General features: G+C 39.7%; 1 protein-coding gene across 6 annotated transcripts in view; it reads left to right on the top strand.

The window, feature by feature from the left end:
- Positions 1 to 21,630, top strand: part of KIAA0825 (KIAA0825 ortholog) — a 356,819-nt gene that overhangs the window by 139,113 nt on the left and 196,076 nt on the right. For all 6 annotated transcript variants that reach the window (XM_021085379.1, XM_021085381.1, XM_021085380.1 and 3 more), the window contains one exon: positions 4,817 to 4,956. In XM_021085379.1, coding sequence (XP_020941038.1) covers positions 4,817 to 4,956 — 140 coding nt within the window. The remainder of the gene's footprint in view (positions 1 to 4,816; positions 4,957 to 21,630) is intronic.

Raw genomic sequence — 21,630 nt, 5'->3', positions numbered from 1 at the left:
GGAGTAACTAGAACTTAACCTTCTAGGGAAATTCTTGGATCCAGTGTGAAAGGCACATCTCAGAGTTATCCCACCAAAGGAGCAAGGAGGTTGAATTATTTACTAGCAATTTCTACCAGTCATTGGTTGAAGACTGCTCTGGAGGTGTTAATTTGCTAGCACTTCCAACCTGTCTTACTGGAAGGTAGAGAAATGTAGGTTCTGACAGCATAAGGCAGGTCAGTGTCAACTAAGTGGTGAGGGCAAAAGGATGTGTAGACCTTGACATTTGGTCTAACTCTTGTATCCCTGAAATCCACACATTACTTATCACTGATTCTTTAAAGTGATGGTTGGTCAAAGGTTTTATTAGAATTGAATTAAAGGACAAGCAATTATTCTTGAACCTGCAAGAGATAATTATCATTACATTCCTCTACCATTTCCTCTAGCCTCCCCTGAACCTCGGCCGTCACATCTGCTGGTATTTGTTGCTTGCCCAGCATAGACACTGGGACCTTCATCTCCGGGTGTTGAACCTCTTACTACCATTCCTTATCAGAATGTGGTTACTTCAGTCACCAATTTATGGTTATTACCAGTTACGAGAGCATCAGGAAATACCCTGGTGAATCCCTTGAGTTACAATCATACTCCTCCCTGCACCCCATATGCAGTAGTATCTCTGGCTCCTCAGTGATAACCAGTGTTATTACCATTACCAGTATAGTAGCTCCTTTCTTTGCCTGCTAGACTGCTGGTGTGGGAATTCAAAAATAACTGGATGGGAGTTCACATTGTGGCTCAATGGTTAATGAATCTGCCTAGCATCCAGGAGGAAACAGGCTCCTGGCCTTGCTCAGTGGGTTAAGGATCTGGCATTGCCATGAGCTGTGGTGTAGGTTGCACACATGGCTCGGATCCCATGTTGCTGTGGCTGTGGCATCAGCTGGCAGCTACAGCTCTGATTCGACCCCTGGCCCGGGAACTTCCATATGCCATGGGTATGGCCCTAAAAGGACAAAACAAAAATAAAAACAAAAACAAAAAATAATTGAATGGCAGCTCTAACATTGAGCTTAGTGGAATTCTTAATGGTACTCCTAGGGGTGAACATTCCCCAACTCACCCCTCCAGAGAAATCAGGATTGCCCACCCTGCCCACCCACCCCAATCCTATGCAGGATTATGGGAAGGGAAAACAAAATTCCCAGTGGATAATTAGGGGCACTGGTGAGGCGATGGCTCTTAGAATACTTAGGAAGGAACTTTCGCCCATGGCTCCTGGGCCCATGTAGTTTATCTTTTTGGGGCATGGAACCATATAATAGCTCTTCATTCAAAGTCAGTTTCAAATCTTGAAGGACAGTGCCCAATGCCGCCCGATGTTATCTCTAAATGGTGCATTTCAGAGTCCGTTCCAGTGTTTCCCTAGACTGACAGCTTCTGCATGTTACATAAATAGCAGGAGCGGTGACTCCCATGGTCCTGTGGCCTGAGCAGTGAGGCTGCTCGGATTACAGCCTGAACCTATTACAGGGCCTTCCCTTGCCTCGTGTCCCACCCTCGGCTGTGATGAAAAGTCAGGTGATTGTGCACTGATACAGCTTAGATTTTTTGCCTTCTACTGTAATATGAACACATACTTAAAAAATGCAGAAATCACAAGTTAATCACTCGATAAGTTTTCACAAGCTAAACACACCTGAATTCAGCCAAGATTTTGCACGGAGATTCTATAAAAATAATTTGTTAGATTTATAAACTAATAATGGTTGAACCCCATTATTGCCTGGATTTAAAAAATTCATGCCCCGGAAATGTAGCTCTGATTAGAGAATAAGCCTAATATAACCCAGCCATAAATTCACCCTGTCTCCTAATTCAAGATTTATGAGCTCCAGTGGATTTATAAATTTCGTTCTTGTCTTTGTATTATAGTGAAACTCAACATGTACATATTTGATACATATATAAAAAATTTCCCTTTCTGTCATTTTTTGTAAGGCTAATCTCACTTTCACAGCTCCACCAGCTCAGAGGATGAGGGAACATATGCTTCTCCATATGCCCAACACAGACTCCTCAATGCATTTATTACTGGGAGCTTAGTGATTGAGGAATGTTTGTAATATTTTATTTTTCCTTATAGCGAGTCATTCTACTGTACATTTCAGAATCTGTGATAAGTTGAAACATCTACAAATTGTGGTACCTTTCAACAAACAGCTTCCCATCTGCTAAATGAGAGGTTTTATTTATAACCAGGTATTCAGATACAGTGGTATGAAATGACATTCAAATTATTTTGTCTTATTACATATCTAAAGGACTGAGCAAACACCACCCCCACCTCCAATTCATTCTCCACACTGCAGCCAGATCAGGAAACACATCTGCCTTAAACTCTTCAAAGGTCCAAAGTCCCCATCTTGGCCAATGAGGCCCTCCATCAGTTAGTGCCTGTCTCCTCCTTCTAAGTGTTTAACAATTCCCTTCCTTTTCTAAACACCATCACACTGGATCTTTCAGTTCATTACCATGTATCCTTAAATCAGCAGTCCACTCAAGCCAACTATACAAGTAGGAAACGTTCAAAAACAAAGTCAATTTTAATACACAACTTATTACCAACCAGCTGCTTTTCACCTACCAAACCCCAAGCAAATTTCTCGAAGTCAGTACTTGGGGTTTAGGATGGAAAAAGGAACAGCTGTTGTGAGGATCTGCTTCAGTGTTTCAGTCGGAAGGGCTAATCTGATGGATTCGTCCTTGAGTACCATGTTTGGAACCACTGCAAGAGCCAGACCAATCTGGGACTACCCAAAGTAATTCAGAACCACTGAAATGACAGACTTGATTCCTCTGGCCTGAGAGTTAAATAGATTCCCTCTTCTCTCTTCTCTACCCACCCAGGGCACGTGTTTTCCTAGCTAACACTGCCTCACCCATTGCTAGGGAGTTTCTCCGTTTAGAGTTGTGTTATCAGGGTCTCATGGGGGAAGCCTGAGTTGGTCCAAAGTTTAGGTGATTTTGTGCATCATAAAGTTGTGGGATGATCTAAATGCCAAGCCAAGGAGGAGGTGCTTTGAAATTTCAATTTGTATCCTTAGATCCTCTCACTTTTGTTTAAACCAACATTTTGGCAAAGCATCCTCTTTTTAAGAGTTTGTCTACTCGTTTACGAGCATATGAGTCAATAGGCTGACATTTACAGAGCCCTTAAATGTTCACTGGTAAGAACTTTGGTGTATAAAACAAGTGTACTCACGGGGCTTGAATCTGAGTGGAGAGATAAAGCTCTAATTGATGAAACAATAAAGTGTTAAAATCTGTATACTTGCCGTAAATGCTTTAACTCAGAGTGAGAGAGACTACTATGAAGGGAATTTTTTAGTGAAGTCTCCACAGAAAAAGTGATACTTCTGCTGCAAATTGAAGAATGGATAGGATTAGGATAAGTACATTGTTGTGGAGAGGTTGCTGCCCAGGTGGCAGCCAGGATGGACCTGTCAGGGCACAAAGGCACTGAGGCAGAGATGATAATACCAAGGAGGCCTATTATTGCTCCTTGTGCTCCAGAATGTGCTTCCTTCCACAGTGATTCTCAAACATTAGGGTGCATCAGTATCTCTTAGAGATGGCTTATTAAGACAAGGATTTCTGGGGTCCACTCCCAGAAACTCTGATGAGGTAAAGCCTGGAAGTTTGCATTTTTAACAAGTTCTCAGGTGATGCTGATGCCATTGGTACAGGGTTCAACCTTTGGAAACCTTTGGTGGAGAGTATGTTGATAATGGGATGGTTCATCACTCAGCACATTTCATCTGGAAATGATGCTGCAGATCTTCTCTGTCAGGGATTCCCTGTGTTCTGCTTTCTTCAGGCTAAAGCATGGCGATCTTTCATTCACAGCTTTACATTGCTCAACCACATCATTCCTGCCTGGTGCCACCCTGTTTCCACAATTGTTACGGCTGAAACCAGATTGAGTTTGGTCTTTTCCCGCCCCCTTTTTTGTTATAGTTGTAAACTGATTTCAGATGTTGTGACCTTTAGCCAATCTACACTTTGAGATTTTAGAAGGAAAAAATGAATAATGTTACCAGTTTTCAGCTTCTACCTTATTTCCTTATCTCCTTCTGATTCATTGGAAAATTAACGTGGTAGTATGGGGAAACCTGATTTTAATTCTTTTCAACACTGGTGATAATTTCCCAAGTAGAAGCTTATTTGCCCTGGAATTATTTCTCTTTGATGAAGTGATTACCCAAGTAGTTAGCAGTGTGACTGTTAGAGTGGTCCGATAATTGCATGTTGATTTAAGGCTTTAACATATTAAATAATTAGATTGCGGTTGACCTTTGACAGAAGTTTTGAATTCCTTCAGTTTTATCAGTAATCATAGTACATGGCAAATTAGCAGCAAAATTTCATTGTAACTTCTTTTTCATGAATAATTAAAAGAGTTCATAGCTCATAGTAGGTGCTTATATATTAGTTGAATGAACAAATAAATGCATTAAAAAATGCATAAATAATTTTTTTTTGCTCCATGAAACTGAATCAGACATAGTTGTGTGAAGTATAGGCATGGTTATTTTGTATCAGTTTTAAATTTGGCAGGCTACCAAATGTTAATTTGCTTTCAGCTAGTTGAGATTAAATGTAATTCCTTCCCTGAGCAGCCCTAAAGTAAGCAAGCATGAAAGCATTTTCACAGTAATCTAGGAGGAATTGACATTTAAAGGAGTTAGCATTACATCTGTACTTTAAAGCTATTAATTTCATAGATAAATTAACTTCATTACTCCATCTTTATCTTGCATTTTGAAAGGACCCCATCAGCTGGACAACTGACAGCCCAGAGTCAATTGAAACTGCTCTTATCCCAGCCAGGTTGTAATTGGAACCTGCTTCTGGAAACCTTGCTGCATCATGATGGTCTTTTACTGAGAATCTTGCTAAGGAGCTCAAGTGAGTATTTGTAGTTATGAAAATGTCCTGAAAAAACCCAGTCATTGCTCAAGTTGAATGGAATTTTTTTCACACTTGAATGTTGGCAGAGAGATGAAGCCAGCTGCATTGTATCAATAGTCAGTGGGATTAGCAGCAGCAAAATATTGAATCGCTTGGTAAACCTATTGGAACGATTTTTTTTTTTTTTCAGGAATTCTGAATGAGAGCAAACAACACTTTTATATGATACTGTTCTATCATAACTGTCATAATATAGAAATATATCAATATCCAGGGTTTGAAATGTCTAAGAATATTATGAGAACACAGTTATATGTCCAAAGCAGAAGTCTTAATTAGAGCTGAGATAGAGGGGGAAAGAGAGATTGCCTTAGAGCCACACTAGAAATTTCAGTGGATCATGAAGAATGCTAACTTAACATAACTTACAAACAAGCAAATGTGGCTTACAGTGATATCCATTGGGGCATGGAGAATTATGGGAAAATTTTATGAATGGAAATGGGGGAGTAATGGAAGATCATACTTCCGTTAATTAGACTTTCTTTTTTCCCTATAAGTGCTATTTTAGAACATGGTAAGTAATGTTATGTCAATCTCATATTATATCCTACTGCTCTCTTGCTACAAGTTTTGTAACCATCTTCACATACCCCTACACATTTCTTCTGTTTATACTACACATGAAACCAGACTAATTTTACCAATCACTAGTTTGAGTACAGTTTTCCCAAATCAAAATATTTTTTTCTTTAGTTTCCCACCATCTATAGGGGGAAATCCCAAATCCCAATCCTATGGCCATTCAGATATGACCCCAGACTAATTTTCTAACCTTTTTTACCCACTGTTCCCTTATGCATGCATGCACACGCACACACCCCCACATGGCCATTTCAGCCTTTGTCCCCAAAACCCCAGGCACATGCTTCCTCCATACCTTGACTCACCATTCTTCCTCCTTGACAACCCAGCCTCCATCAGTGGGCAAGGGCCAGCTGACGTCCCAGATCTCTGAACGCTCTAGCTCACATTGATCTCTCTCTCCCCACTGAACTTCAGTGTCTGTTATGGTGGCTGCTTCTTATTTGCCCTTAGCATACTCTGCCTTATATCGTTATCATATTTGTATATGAATGAGGCAGATGTCACCAGGCTCTACCAGCCCGTTGGTATAGCATTCTTCTGTCCAGATTGTTCCAGATATTTCTGGAATTTTTGGTTTTTCAGACCTGCCCACGACCAGCTCTCCATATTCTTCTCTCCCGTCCACCTTGATGTTTGCTTCCCAAAATCCACTTAAGGGAGGTGCCTCACTGCTGAGCCCTTGTGAGAATATCGCTTCTTTTCTGGTGTTCTCAAATCCGTAAAAGCCAAAGGTCACTACAACTCCTCCAGCCTCACTGTGTTCCAAGCATAGGTTTGGAGATTACCTCTCCCTAAAAACCTTGAATCTGACTTTATCCTTTTGGCCCCCAAGCAGTATTGTGTGGGCCTTAAATCTCACAAAGTTCAACTGAAAGCAAGAGCTTTAGCTTCAGGCTACAAGTCCACTCTCCTAAAGGGAAAACTGGTGAGAGGGACACTAATTCCTCAAGTAGCCAACATGTGTTATTTACTTACTAGGTGTCAGGCATTGTGCAAAGCAACTAATTTGATTCTTAAAACCTTATAAAGTAAATATAATTATTTCCCTTATGTTAAAAATAGCATTGGAAATCCTGTGAAATCAGATTGTTATGATCATTATACAACTACAGATGTGATAAATTCATTTGAGTAATAAAAAAAAAAATGAAAAAAAAATAGCATTGGAGTTTAAGATAATGTTATTTGCCCAGAGACGTATATAGCTGGTAATGGGTAGGTAAGCCAGGATTCTGAACCCAGCTGGAACTTTCTTTTCGCTACCCTTCCTATACAAATACTTATGCAGATTAAATCCTGGAGTGGGCTGAGGTACCTGGCCTGTCTCCTTTCACGTCGAATCAACAAGGACACCCTGATACACATGCATTTAACTTTCCCGCTAGGTAGGTAGGGCTGATCATGAACTTTGATGTTTCTCTTCCAGTTAGCACCAAGTTTCTTACAGAAAAAGCTCAGTGTGATTGGCCAATCAGTGATCATTTAGGATATAAAATATGGAGCTTCCCTTAAACTTTGTAATCTGAGCTTCCAGGCAAGATGACTACATGGCATGGATAGGATTTCACCTGTCCGGAGAGTTACTCTAATATAATCATTGAAACTCATGAGCATGGTCCCAGAAGAGAAACGATCTCCTATTGACAGAGTTATAAAGAACAGCCTGGAAATCAATTGCGACTATACTGATTAGATACTACATACAGGAATAGCAGTTGTGGTTAAATGAATATTTATCTCATGTTTTATTACAAAAGATTTCCACATTCATTTACTAAAAATATTACACCTACCTTCATACATATGATATGATATTGTTTTTGAAAGACTTACAAGTTATTAAAGGTCCCATGTTGTATCACAGTCTATCATGGCTCTTGTGCAGTCACTCAAACTGTTCAAATATCTATCTTTTTTTGCAAAGGCTGTTAGGTATCTGATTGGGGTTACACAGCTGCTCTGGTATTGCCTTGTATTGAATTTTATTAGCTACTTCAAATACTGTAAGGATGAAGTGACCGAATTTACTAATCAATTGATTGACTGATTTATTAAGCTCCAGGAGAAACCTTGTCACTTTAAGTTAGAAACAATATACTCAGGGAATCGCATTAGCAAGACCAAGATGAAAATTGTTATGTACCTAAAAATACATATGTAATTTTTTTGCAGAGCTTTTCTTTTCATTGAATACCATTTGGTAATTTAGAAGCTTGATCATATTTTTAGGGAAGCAAAATTCTAGATTTGGTGTTTTAAGCAACATAACTATCAACCTTCTTATGGGACAGTTTTCCTTTATAAAGAGTGTATTTTTGTTCTCATTGACAAAAGTTAACTTTGTTAAAATTGTCTTAGGAATAAGGATAGAAATTTTAAGTACATATTTCTATTGTACGCATTTTAAAACAAGGTCCTTTTCATCCCATAAGCAGTTATTAAATTCTGTTAGGTACAGAAGTATCTTGATAGACAACCACATTTTATTAAAATATATGGGGTTTCTCTTTCCTGTGTCTGTAGCTTTTGGCCTTGCTCTATGAAAATGATTTATCAGAATTTCTATTTCTATTATTTTAAAAAGAACCAGCAGAGCGTATATGGAAATAACTTTCTTGTAATATGAGATAAAGCGTCACTGAGTGTCAGAAAATAGTAAAATTTAATAAATGAATGAATGGTAATATTTTTATTTATCATATGTGTAGGCTGTAAGCTTCCAGGAAGCTTGGGTGAGTTTAAGTGGGCTTGAGAAGGTAGCGTTTGCTGTTTTTTGTTTGTTTGTTTGTTTTTTAAGGTAGGCCATGCTACATTGGAGGGGAAAACCTCTCAAACACAAATGCTTATAGAAGATTTTAACTTTGTAAGACACCATTTTGGATTATTGGTGTTAAAAACCCAGGGCAGTTGTTTAGTCACTACCTCACCAAGGCCACATGGCCTTAACCAGTCTCTTACTTGTGGCATCAAAGGAACAAATGTTTGGCAATTTCCCAATTGTTAGCATGTGGCCTTTTCCTGCTAGTGACATTTGAATGAAGTGTGACTAACTCTCGTTCCTTTTCCTATTGCCCCAAGAATTATCACCAGTGAAATTTCTTGGCTTCTGGTGATTTTCAGTGGTAGTGTAACAACCACAACAAACTAGCACATACGTGATGTTTAACACATTCCAGACACTGCTTCTAAGTACTTTAAATGTGTTCACTCACTGAATCCTCAAAACAACTCTGGGTGGTAGGTACAGTTATCATCTTCACTTTAAGGTGAGAGTGAGACCCAGAGAAAGCAAGCCACTTATCCAAGTCCCACACCTTGTAACTAGCAAAGCGGGATTCCATCCAGGCAGCTGGCTTCCAGAGACTGGGCTGTCACCCACCACACCACACTGCAGCCCCACGGAGCCACAGACAGTTTACAAAATTCATGGGAGCTATCAGGAACCTCTGTTGTGGATAATTTAGTACATTTTCTACTTTTCAACCTCATAATGAAGTGCCTAAAGAGAATCAAGAAACGGATGTATAGAAAACTCTAGATAAAGGGCTGCTACCATTACAAAGGGATGATTGACTTAAAATGAATGAATCAATTCAAATTCTCTTATTTTATTGTTAATGTTTTCTTGATCTTTTGGGTAATGAGGGGAGTAGTGTGACAGAAACTGGGTATGTTGTTGTGCATTGTGTGTGTGTGTGTGTGTTTTGTTTCATTTTATAAATATGAACAAAGTGCTGTTTTGTGACTGACTTGAAGAAGGTGACTAAAAGTAAAAATATGTTCCCTCTTGGTACCCTTAGCACATCTAAAATCAATGTCTTTGGTTTCTTTTGTGGTGACAACATCTGTATTCTCACCTGTTCAATATTTTTTTCTTTGCTGGATGTGTACCCTGTTCTTACTTAGAACAGTAGGACCATATTTGTGTGGTTTTGCCTTAGTTTTTCCAACCAAAGATCCTATCAGTGATTGATAATAGACTAGCCTAGAATATCAGTGGTCTCCATAGAATTATTACAGTCCCATTTAGGGTCTGCTGAGTTTCCACGAGTGTGAAGTGGTTGTAGGGTATGATTTTTGACATTATGTAACGCAAGGCTTCTTGACTTTTAAATGCAAACATGTCACCTGGGGAACTGGTTAAAACCATGAATTCTGATTCAATAGGTCTTTAGGGCCTGAGAGTCTGCATTTCTAACAAGCTCTCAGGTAATGCTGGTCCCTCTGCTGCTGGTCCCTGGACCACCTTTTGAGTAGCAAGGCCATCAATGTATCTGTTGTGAAAGAAAGAAAGAAAGAAAGAAAGAAAGAAAGAAAGAAAGAAAGAAAGAAAGAAAGAAAAAGGAAAGGAAAGGAAAGGAAAGGAAAGGAGTTTCCATCATGGCTCAGGGGAAACAAATTTGGCTAGTATCCATGAGCATGCAGGTTTGCTTGATATGGAAGGTCCCAGGCTAGGGGTCGAATCAGAGCTACGGCTGCTGGCCCATGCCACAGCCACAATGCCAGGTCTGAGCCATGTCTGCACCACGTCTGCAACCTACACCACAGCTCATGGCAACTCCGGATCCCCAACCCAATGAAGTGAGGCCAAGGGTCAAACCCATATCCTCATGGATACTAGTCAGATTCTTTTCCACTGCACCACAAGTGGAACGCCTAGATTTGTATTTTTATAATAGCAATGTCCCTGCAGAAGTATCTTGAGGAAAGAGGCAGCTGCCCCAACACCAGTGATCTTTTTTGGCCCATATTCCAAGTTCTTTCCTGCTATAGAAACCTTCAAAAAGTTACTTTTTGTGTGCCTAAAATCTTACTCCTTTTAATTTTCATGGCAACTGATAGTCATCTTTTCGCTTAAACATAACTTTCTAGAAAGTCATCTTTGATCATCCTGTTAGGTCCTACCAGAATTCCGTTTGTAATAATTGTCACCGTTTTAAGCGAAAGGTTAATTGACATAGTTGTGTACGTAGTATCTGTCTCAGCCATTGCAAGCTTTGGAAGGGCAAGGACAGCTCATCATTTTTCCCCACTCTTGACCTTGTTCTCAACACTGGAGACTGGTACTGAGCACATAGAAAGGGCTTATAAAGTATTTTGGGGAGTTCCTGTTTTGGCTCAGTGGGTTAAGAACCCAACACAGTGTCTGTGAGGGTGTGAGATTGATTCCTGGCCTCACTCAGTGAGTTAAGGATTTAGTATTGCTGCAAGCTGGGGTATAGTTTACCCATGTGGCTCAGATCTGGCATTAATGTGGCTGCAGCTTCAATTTAACCCCTAGACTGGGAACTTTCATGTGCTACAGGTGTGGTTGCAAAAAGAGAATAAATAAATAAATAAATAAATAAATAAATGAATAAATAAAGTATCTTTGAATGAATGAAATTTCCAGGAAAATATTCTACTTCATTCATTAGCATTGTGAACTGTCTAAACTTGTCTTCCCATTTCTAAATGGGGTGCAACTAAAGACCTAATGTTTTCATTTTTTGATTGTTTAGAAGAGTACATTTGATATATTTTCTTCTGTGCTTACCACTCCATGCAGTGGTCTCTCCTTCAGCCTGTCAGTAACTCTCCCATCTGTCCAAGCATAAATTTAGGTGTCTCCTGGAGGTGTGTTTCCACTTTGACATCTGTGTGTCTGAGAAGGTGTTGTCTGTAGCAGCTCTCATATGTGCAAAGATGAGAACTGGGCCAAATAAGTACCCAAGTTTTATATATCATAGGACTTCTTTGTATATGGCTTGGGAGATTAGTAATAGGAATTTTCTATGATGCTTTACCTATACAGAACCATATCTAATCAGACTTGACAGTGGCTGAAATATTTTATACTTTATCTCTTCCTGGCATCTAGAAAATGTGTAATATAACTATAGGAACATGTCTCTTCTTTAATGGTTAATATGTTTCTAGTGTTGTCATGGAAAATGATTGGGCATTATATCACAAGTGATATTATCATGAATTTATATGGCATCTTTTCCCCAACAGCTCAAAGTGATTTGACATATTATTTCATTTATGACCCTTGGATCATTAGGACAATTTTGCAAATGAGGAAACTTAGATACAGAGAAACTGAGCAAATTGCCCACTTGATATTTAAGTGGTCCTTGTAGAAGAATGAAGAGCCATTACTTTATTAAAGTAAATCTATTGTTTTTAAGTGAATTCTATAATGAAAGTATGAGACTTTGTAGAGGTCTTTATTCCTAGAAGTAATAAATAATATTCTTCTGAATTAATTTCTGAAAATGTTTGGTTGCTTAATTTTATAACACATTCCCTATTCAACTCATATTTAATGGGCCTCAACTAGGTATAAAGCATGGTTCTCAGCTGGAAATCCAATGGTAAACATGTCTTGCCATAGTGCCTTCATATTCTGGGGTATTAATTACCAGGGAAACATGGAGAGAATAGACTTGATAAAGTACGAAGAGATATAAAAATTAGACAAGTTCAGCTGCAAGTAAGTACCAAGATGTGCTTTTCTAAAACAGGATGACTGAAAGAGATTGATACTTGAGTGATAAGGAAAGGCTTTTCCTTTCCTTGGGTGATAAGGAAGAACTGACATCTACTTTTGCTTGTGAGTTATTTGGGAATAAATGGAAGATGTCATCATGTAGTATTAGATGTTTGGAATATGTGTATGCTTTCTTTCAGTATTCTAGAATAGGTGTCAGCAAACATTTTCTATAGATGGCCAGATGGACCATAGAGAGAGGGCTTTGTGGACCATGGATAGAGCGTCACAACTGTTGAACTGTACCTTTATGGCAAGTACATAATGAGCAGGGCTGTGCAGGGAGGGAAAAGTTTTCCTCAACCCTCTGAGGGTCACTGGCTGTGTTTCAAAATTAAACTGACAAAGACAGATTATCAAGAGAAAGGCATACACATTTATTTAATATAAGTTTTACAAGATACAGGAGCCTTCATAAGGAAATGAAGAAATACCCAAAGAAACAGAAAATATCTTTATGCTAGGTTTAATGAAAAAGGCATAGTTGTGGGAAAATATGATAGGTCAAGGAGTATGAGGTGAGTGTAATAAATTGGGGGATCTTAGCAAGACCAGCGTGTAGGATTCTTCTCTGTGTGCTTTTGACTTCATAGATAAGGATGCTCTTTTCCTCCTTGTGTAGGAAGGGCACCTCTGACATGAGGGTTCTATGACCTTCAGGGGAGAAGGGTGAGGCAAAGGTCAGACTGACCTTCCTGCTTTTGCTCTTTTCTCATCCTCTTTCAGTTTGAAATGCTAAGCTTGGTTTGCCAAGATACCATATTTAGCTGTAGCATTCCTGAACTCCATCACCTGTATTCCAATGGAACTTTATTTATGGTCACTGAAATTTGAATATCACATAATTTGGGGGTATCCCAGGGTGTATTCTACTTTTGATTTTTTTTTCAACCATTTAAAAATGTCAAAACCATTCTTAGCTTGTGGACCTTACCAAGGCATCAGGCTGGATATGTCCCCTGGGCTATAGTTATCGCCCCTTATTCTAGAATACTATACAGCTCCCAAGTTCCCATGGTTATCACTTTTCAGCAAGGTGGTCACTTGGAGAGAGGACCTGCACCTACCCTTAGCACAGCACTGTAACTTCTCTCCCATGGTCTGTGTGGACACTCTCATTGGATAGATAGGCTTGGTGTCTGCCTCACAGAAGGGATTTCCATTTGAAGTGGCTTTAACTCAGTTTCACATTCTATGGACCTTGTGCTTATTCAGGAGCTCAGGTGAAACTCAAAGCTTGTCTCTTACTCCTTAGGGCTGCCAGCTGCAGAATTTGGACCAATAGCCCATTAATGCTTGGTGGTCATCAGACCTTACCTGCAGTATCATGGTCTTTTCTTGGCACAACTTGCTTAAATGGAGAGTGCCCATTTACAAGTGAAAAGTGATAAGATATTAAGTAAAAAACAGACCATGTCTTGTAGAAATAAACTGGGTATGTCTAATTCGGAGTAGAAAAGGCTAGAGGAGTCAGGATAGAGATCTTCAAATATTTTGTCTTCATGTAGAAAAGAAAAAAAAGTAGATTGTCCAATTCAGCAAGTAGAGATGCTTGGGAATAAGTTAAAAACAAATAGATTTTGGCTGTCAGTCTATCAGTCAAAAACCCTCAATTGTCATCCCTAATAATAACTGAGGAAGTCATTTACAACTGTTCTTCTTTATGCACTAAAGAGACTAGCCTAAATATTTATAATCCTTTCTGATAAGTGTTTTAAATATTAAGAGTTATAAATATATAATACAACATAGTTTGGTAACTTGAGCTGTCCAGCAGCGCGAAGACTGCTTTGAATGGTACTGGATATCCCACTCCTGAAAGTATTCCAAAGGAAGGTAGGTGACCTTTATCACAGATGCTAGAGGACTTTTTATTCATTCACTTAACAAATATTTATTCATATATTGACAAGATATTTAGTGACCTCCCTTTATGGTGTCTGCCAGCCATCTAATTTCATCGTGCTTCTTAATCAGTTAGAACTTGGTGTAAATCTGTGGGGTAAGAATTAGAGTTTTAAAGACCTATTTTGACTGTTTGTTGGTCTTGCCAGAGCCTACTGCTAATGCAGAATCCCTCTTTGCTCCATAAATGATTCGGTTGAATTAAAATTAAATCCTAACTTTGGTGATCTAATTAGTAGTCATTTCTTTTCCAGTTGACAATCTTCCTAGGCGCAATAGCCCTTTGTGCTTCTACCTTTCTCCTTTTCCATTCCAACTTCCTCCTTTGATTTGCAAACGTAAAGGGCTTGAAGTTAATGTAAGAGACTCTTGGCAAACATGATTCCTAGATTCAATTTTATATGATAATATTCTTGCTTGATGCAATACTAGAAAAGGTTTTAATGGTCAAAAATGCTTAGAAACACTATGTGTATCTTAAATGCCTCCTTAGAAAGTCACAGAGCTCATGAATAATTAAAGGCTGTGAAAAATTCTGCAGGAAACAAAAGTGTTTACTATTGTTGGAGCCAGCCCTTCCAGAACATATGTGCTACCCATTAACATCCCATGAAATGCACTTTGGAAGATGTTACCTTCTAAAAGTATGAGGAAGAAAGTATATATAGGTTGATAAAGAAGAGCTATTTCAAAGTTTGACTGTCTACATTTATTAATATGTAAATAATACAAAATTATTTTTAAAAGTATAGAATTGCCTGTGTATGTCATATACAGATTATCACTTTTCAAGGAAGTGGAATCAGTTGCTCTGTTATGAATGTAGCTATTTTCTTGATTATTCATAAAATTTTTTTTCTTCTTTATTCATTTATTTAAGGGCCAGCCTCTTTAAGATTTAGTTTGTTTATCTGTTAGAGAAAAAACAAGGAGTTTTTATGAGTTCAAGATAAACAGGACATTGTATGTGAAAGACTTAACATAGATCTTGCACCACTGTGGATATTCCATAAAGACTTGTTGCCCATCTTACCATAATCAGAGCCTTGAAGTTGGGGCTATGGGTGTTCAAAAGAGCTAGAAATCTGATTTCAGTGATTAATTAGGTACTGAGGAAAATAGTATAGAGTAAGTCATAAGTGCTGAATTTTAATCTGTATACAAGCATTTTAGAACATAAAGCAAAAATAATAGTACCAATAATAATTCCTAGGAAAAGAACTTGGGACAAAGGATCTCTGCAAAGAATGATTTTTCTGTAGTTTACTGGTGACCTAGCAGGTAAAGATCTGGTGTTGTCAGTGCTGTGGCTCAGGTCACTGATGTGGCATGAATTTGATCCCTGGCCTGGGAACTTCTGGATGCTGTGGGAGTGGCCAAAAAAAGATTTTTTTTGGGGGGGGGGTCTTCATATGTTTAAAGTCTATTTCATTAGATGTGGTTTTTTTTTGTGGTTTTTTTTTTGCTTTTTAGGGCCGCACCTGGGGCATATGGTGGTTCCCAGGCTAGGGGTCAAATCAGAACTGCAGCTACCAGCCTACACCACAGCTCATGGCAATGCCAGATCCTTAACCCAGTGAGCAAGGCCAGGGATTGAACCTGCATCCTCATCCTCATGGATCCTAATCAGCTTCCTTACCACAGAGCCACAACAGGAACTCCTAGATGTCTTTTTTAAAAATTTCAAATTTTGTCAGAATAAGAGTAGTTTGCTGTGGGAGAAGTAATAACCAAGTCATATTTAATTGAAAGCTTGCAAATAAATGGCAGGCCTTTATACCTATTGTTAGCCTTTTATATAACAAACTGTAAGATTTTCAAAACTGATTTTCTTTTCTTTTTTTTTTTTTTTTTTTTTTGTTGTTGTTGTTGCTATTTCTTGGGCCGCTCCCGCGGCATATGGAGGTTCCCAGGCTAGGGGTTGAATCGGAGCTGTAGCCACCGGCCTACGCCAGAGCCACAGCAACGCGGGATCCAAGCCGCGTCTGCAACCTACACCACAGCTCACAGCAACGCCGGATCATTAACCCACTGAGCAAGGGCAGGGACCGAACCCGCAACCTCATGGTTCCTAGTCGGATTCGTTAACCACTGCGCCACGACGGGAACTCCATCAAAACTGATTTTCTAGTCAGGTTTCAATTTTATTTTTGTTAATTGTCTTAGTGAACTAGGCTGTGACATTCCAATTGAGTGCTTCCCTAAAACAATTTTCATGTGATACTCCACCCCCTTTTTCTCAGGTGTTAATTTACGCGCCTGGTGTTTTAGGTTTTGAGTCCTTGTTTTATGTGCCACATTTTCTATTCTTGCACTCTCTGTCTCATACTAATGTCTAAAGTGAGTCTTTCTGCCTCTTCCCTTGGTTAGGGATGCTCGTTAGTGCCTGGTTAATACAGCATCCCTGGGCTCATGGCACACTCTTCTACAACATTACTGCCAAATCTATTTAGTGACTCAGCAGGAGCTTGTCATCAATAACGTTCTTGTAGAAAGTAAAAATTAAGCGGTCTTGGAAAGCAAAGTGCTAGTGCACCATGTATGTGTAAATCTTTAGTAGCAATAAACACAGTCTCCTGGTGGGTTTGTGGTCGAGTTCCTGGCCTGACACTGCCCTTCCTTTGAAGCACTAACAAGTTCAGTTTCTTCTCAAAAGGAGTTTAGAATAACATTTGCAGTGAAAAGGGCCTTTCAGTGTTACTGAAAAGACAATCTGTTTCCAAATCTTGTATTTGTTTATATAATGAACAAATCATATGATAGATTTGATAGATAAAGGAGAAGGCAGATGGGATTCAAAAGAGCAGCTAAAGCTCTTTTATTATTGGTAAAGCTGGATCAGAGAATATGGTCTTAAATATGTGGCTTGCCAACACGGCTCCAGAATTGAACTGATTCCTTTCTTCCTCCAAAGGCCTCAGGTCCCCATGCACCATCCTGCAAAACCACTATCAACTGAAAAAAAAAATGCACAACATGAGAGTTGTGAGTTATTTTTTTGGGGGGAGGGGGTGAACAAAAATAAGAACTTTAGCCTAGGAGACAGCCTCTCAGATAGCTCTGAGGCATGGCCTCCAAAGAAGCAGGGAGAGAGATCAGTATTATATATGGTTTTAGTGATGGAGGGTACATGAAGTCATGCTCACATTTTGGCAGAGGCTTGCTGCTAGTCACTAGGAACAGATGTCACTGTTAATGAGTTTAGTAATTTTCTAGGTATGAGGAGATGTAAGAATTTGGACTCATAAAATCTTCTGAAAATATCTAACTATCTGAAGGCCTGTTCTGCCAGTTTTTCCCAGGGCACTGAGTGCCTGATTCCTTATCTCCACCCTGAAGTCCTTTCAGGTTCTGTTGAATGTTAGTGACTGCAGTAGCTAGAGACTTAATCCTTATAGAGGCGCATAGCAAGTGCCAGTTTTTAGTTGGACCATCCACAGAGCCGAAAACCACAGGACTCCCTTGCAGTGGCAGAGCCACCCCTAACTGCCAGAATGCACCCCATTCTGCTCCCCCTACCCAGTCAGGAGGCCCCATAAGTACCACCAACCAATGCCTAGTTTTTCTCTGTCAGGGAGGAAAACATTTTCCTCTACCTTTCTAATTTCTGACAGGTCTAAGAATTAAATTGACATAAGACAAATTAACAGGAGAAAATCAAGTGTAATAACATGTACACATGGAGACACCTGGAAAAACAGTAACTCACCAAAATGGCCTAAACTCTCAGCTAAAGACAAAATAGGATGCTGATTGTGGAGAGGGTCAGTTAGGGGAGGTAACCAGGAAGAGCACAGTTAACAAGGTTGTTATGCAGATTTAAGTCTTTTCCATTTGATTAGACTTTCCTCAGATTTGGTCAGTCTGCTCTTCAAGAGAGACATCCTTAACACATGGAGATCTTCCTTACAAATGTAAATGTCTTACAAAAGGGTAACTCCTGCTTGATCTTCAGAGTTTTACCTTGTAACTGTTTCTTAGAAAATAACCAGTTTAAATTAATTAATATGCTGGAGTTCCCGTCAGGCGCAGCAGTTAACAAACCCGATTAGCATCCATGAAAACGCAGGTTCAGTCCCTGGCATCGCTCAAGGGGTTATGGATCTGGCATTGAGGTGAGCTGTGGTATAAGTCACAGATGCGTCTTAGATCCCACATTGCTGTGGCTGTGGCTGTGGCATAGGCCGGCGGCTACATATCCAAATGGACCCCCAGGCTGGGAACCTCCGTGCCTCCGGTGCGGCCCTAAAAGGCAAAAAATAATAATAATAAAAATTAATATGCCAAAGAGATATTTTAGGTTGGCAAATTCTGTTAACCTTACATTAGGAATAGAGAAGAAGGGGCTTTATGGAAAACAAATCAACATTTGATTCATTATGAAATGGGGGATGAGGGAAGGGACATATTTATTTTACTACATCTAACAATTCAGAGAAGGAATAAAAATTGCAAAGGCATAGAGCCTGGAGATGAACAGAGGATGGTGGCATCCTAGACCAAAAGAGGGAACACAGCAAGGAGCATGAAAGAGAAAGGGCCAAGCCAGAGATGGAAAGTGTAGTAACTTCTACATCAAAGGGATCTTTAAAATTAAAGGATAACAGAATTGTTTCCAGTGAGGCTGGAAGCAGGCTAAGGTCAAGATCCTAAGGGGGCCCTTACACCCACAACCTGTTTTTGTAAACAGTTTTATTTGAACAGTCTTAACTCTTCATTCTCATTTGTCCAGGGCTGTTTTGTTTTTTGTTTTGTTTTTGTTTTTTGTTTTTTTTTTAATAGATGCTTCTGCTGCTTACAGAAATTCCCAGGCTAGAGTCAAATCAGAGCTACAGCTGCCAGCCTATACCGCAACCATAGCAGCTCATCTCCAAAGCCTTCTCTGGGACCTACTCCACAGCTTATGGCAATGCCAGATTCTTAACCCACTGGGTGAGGCCAGGGATCAGACCTGCATCCTCATGGATACTAGTCAGGTTCTTAACCAGGTGAGCCACAATGGGAACTCCTGCTTTTGTGTTATGAAGGCAGAGTTCAGTAGTTGTAACTACTTGCAAAACAGCTTGCAAAACCTGAAGTGTTTGCTATCTAGGCCTGTAAGAAAAAGTTGGCCAACCTCAGCTTTAGATGAGAGAAGAAAAAGAGCTATAGAAAAGTTAGTGCACGAAGCACCCTGAAACCAAGAAAGCATGGCTCTAAGGAACCCAAGAGAGAACAGAGTTTTCAAGGAGTAGTTAAAAAGAAAGGCTATATCTTGAGCCATCATGGCTCAGCGGAAACAAATCTGATTAGCATCCACGAGGACGCAGTTTCAATCCCTGGCATCGCTCAGTGGGTTAAGGATCAGGCATTGTTGTGGGCCATGGTATAGGTCGCAGACACACAGATGTGGCATTGCTGTGGCTGTGGCTGTGGCCAGCAGCTACAACTCCAGTTTGACTCCTAGCCTGGGACCCGCTATATGCCATGGGTGCAGCCCTAAAAAGACACACACACACACACACACACACACACACACACACACACACACACACACACACACACAAGGATACAGTGATCAATTACTGGATGCCCCAAAACCCAACAAAACTACTCAGGCTACTTGAGAGTCCCGTCATGGATATCATTGGAAACAAATCTGACTACCTAGCATTCCTGAGGATGCAGGTTCGATCCCTGGCCTCGCTCAGGGAGTTAAGGATCTGGTGTTGCCATGAGCTGTGGTGTAGGTCGCAGACCCAGCTCGGATCTGGCATTGCTGTGGCTGTGGTGTAGGCCAGCGGCTACAGCTCCAATTTAAACCCTAGTCTGGAAACTTCCATGTGCCCCTGGTGCTGCCCTAAAAAGACAAAAAAAAAAAAAAAACCTACCAGAGATCTACTTCTTTCTCCCCTCCTCCCTCCTCCCTTACTTTCTTCTTTCTTTAGTATTCAAGCATTAGTTAAGCAGGTAGGTTCTAGCTGCTGTTAGAAAATACATAAAAACAAGATGCACACCCATAGAAAGTCCAGGAATAAAGCACTACTAGAGACATGATGAGATCATGTATGTGAAATTGTAGAAAGCTACATGAAATAGAGGTATTTTGGAGGAAGGTGATAAGTTACCACGTGCCAAATACCTGGTTTAGACTGAGTACTTTGCCTTCAGAGGTTATTGACAATAAAATGTCAAAGCAGCCTTTGAGAAATTGATATTATAGTTTAGTGCAAACAGCACAGGCAAATTCTTAGTGCTTTTGTGATCTTGGAGCAAGTTACTTAACTTTTCTCAATTTCACTTGTTCATCTGTAAAACTAGGATAATCAGCACCCTTTCTATAGAGTACTGTGAAGATAAAATTAGACATAAAGCAGCTCATATGATGTTCAGCATACTGTACCTGGTGGTTAGTAACTCTTTTTATGGAGCTGGTATAAATCTCAATCCATAGACTCAGATACACAAGGAATATCTAAGTCACTTATTATCTTCAAATCAATTTTATGAGGCTTCTGAGCTCTGCCTGCTGGGCTAGTAGAACATTTCATCATAGTTATTCTCCACTCCAAAGTTCTTTTCTTTCTACTCTCAAATCGTTCTCTCCTAAGGGTACTAGAAGCCACCTCCTCAGGAGTTCCCATTGTGGCTCAGTGGTAACGAACCCGACTGGTATCCATGAGGACACCGATTTGACCCATGACCCTGCTCAGTAGGTTAAGGATTTGGCTTGAGCTGCACTGTAGGTCTCAGATACTGCTTGGTTTTGGTGTTGCTATAGCCGTGGTGTATATCTGCACCTCCAATTTGACCCCTAGCCTGGGAACTTCCATATGCTGTGGGTGTGGCCCTAAAAAGACCCTCCAAAAAAAAAAGTTTATTTCATGTAGCTCAGACTAATGAGACTAATGACTATTCAATGGATTTGTCTTTTCTTTTTTTTTTTTAAGCTTAGGAAGGGAACTGTCTTCAGTATATTTATGCTTTTTAAATAGCAAAAATTCTTGAGGCAAGTAGACAGAAACAGACTACTTTTTTCCAAGGCAAAGGAATATGGGAAATAAAAAATTCTATTGAAATATCTTGACACATCTGTATGGTAATAGCAACAATACTATTGCTAATAAAACTCATTATTTTTATTATAATAGTCCTCATATCCATACCCCTTTCTCCATCAGCATTATCAGTGCATGGTTCATGGGGCCTTAGACTCTTCAGGCTGTGTGGCTTGTCTAGCTTTATCTCCCCCTCCCTCACACCATTCTCATTTCAGCCATGCTTACCAGCCAGCAGCTACCCATCTTCTCCACCTTGTACCAACTCTTCTGCCTTCCTGGAAAGCACTTCCCACATCTCAACCTTGTCATGCCAATGAATTTCTACCCCTCCTTAAAGACTTCACTGAGACATGATCTCTGTGACTTCTCTATGTTCCCTCCCCAAATGTAAAGTATTGTCCTCTATATTTCCACAGTGCCTTATATTTCAGCACTTAGACTTATGGTGATTGAATAATTCACCATTCAACCTGGGAGACTTCTAAGAGTGAAAGACAATGCTACTACTAATGACAACTGAACAACAGACATACACCAGAACTG

Source organism: Sus scrofa, chromosome 2 (assembly GCF_000003025.6).
Source record: "Sus scrofa isolate TJ Tabasco breed Duroc chromosome 2, Sscrofa11.1, whole genome shotgun sequence".
Lineage (NCBI taxonomy): Eukaryota > Metazoa > Chordata > Mammalia > Artiodactyla > Suidae > Sus > Sus scrofa.
The sequence above is the reverse complement of the archived record's forward strand: the minus strand, read 5'-3'. Positions and strand labels throughout refer to the sequence as shown.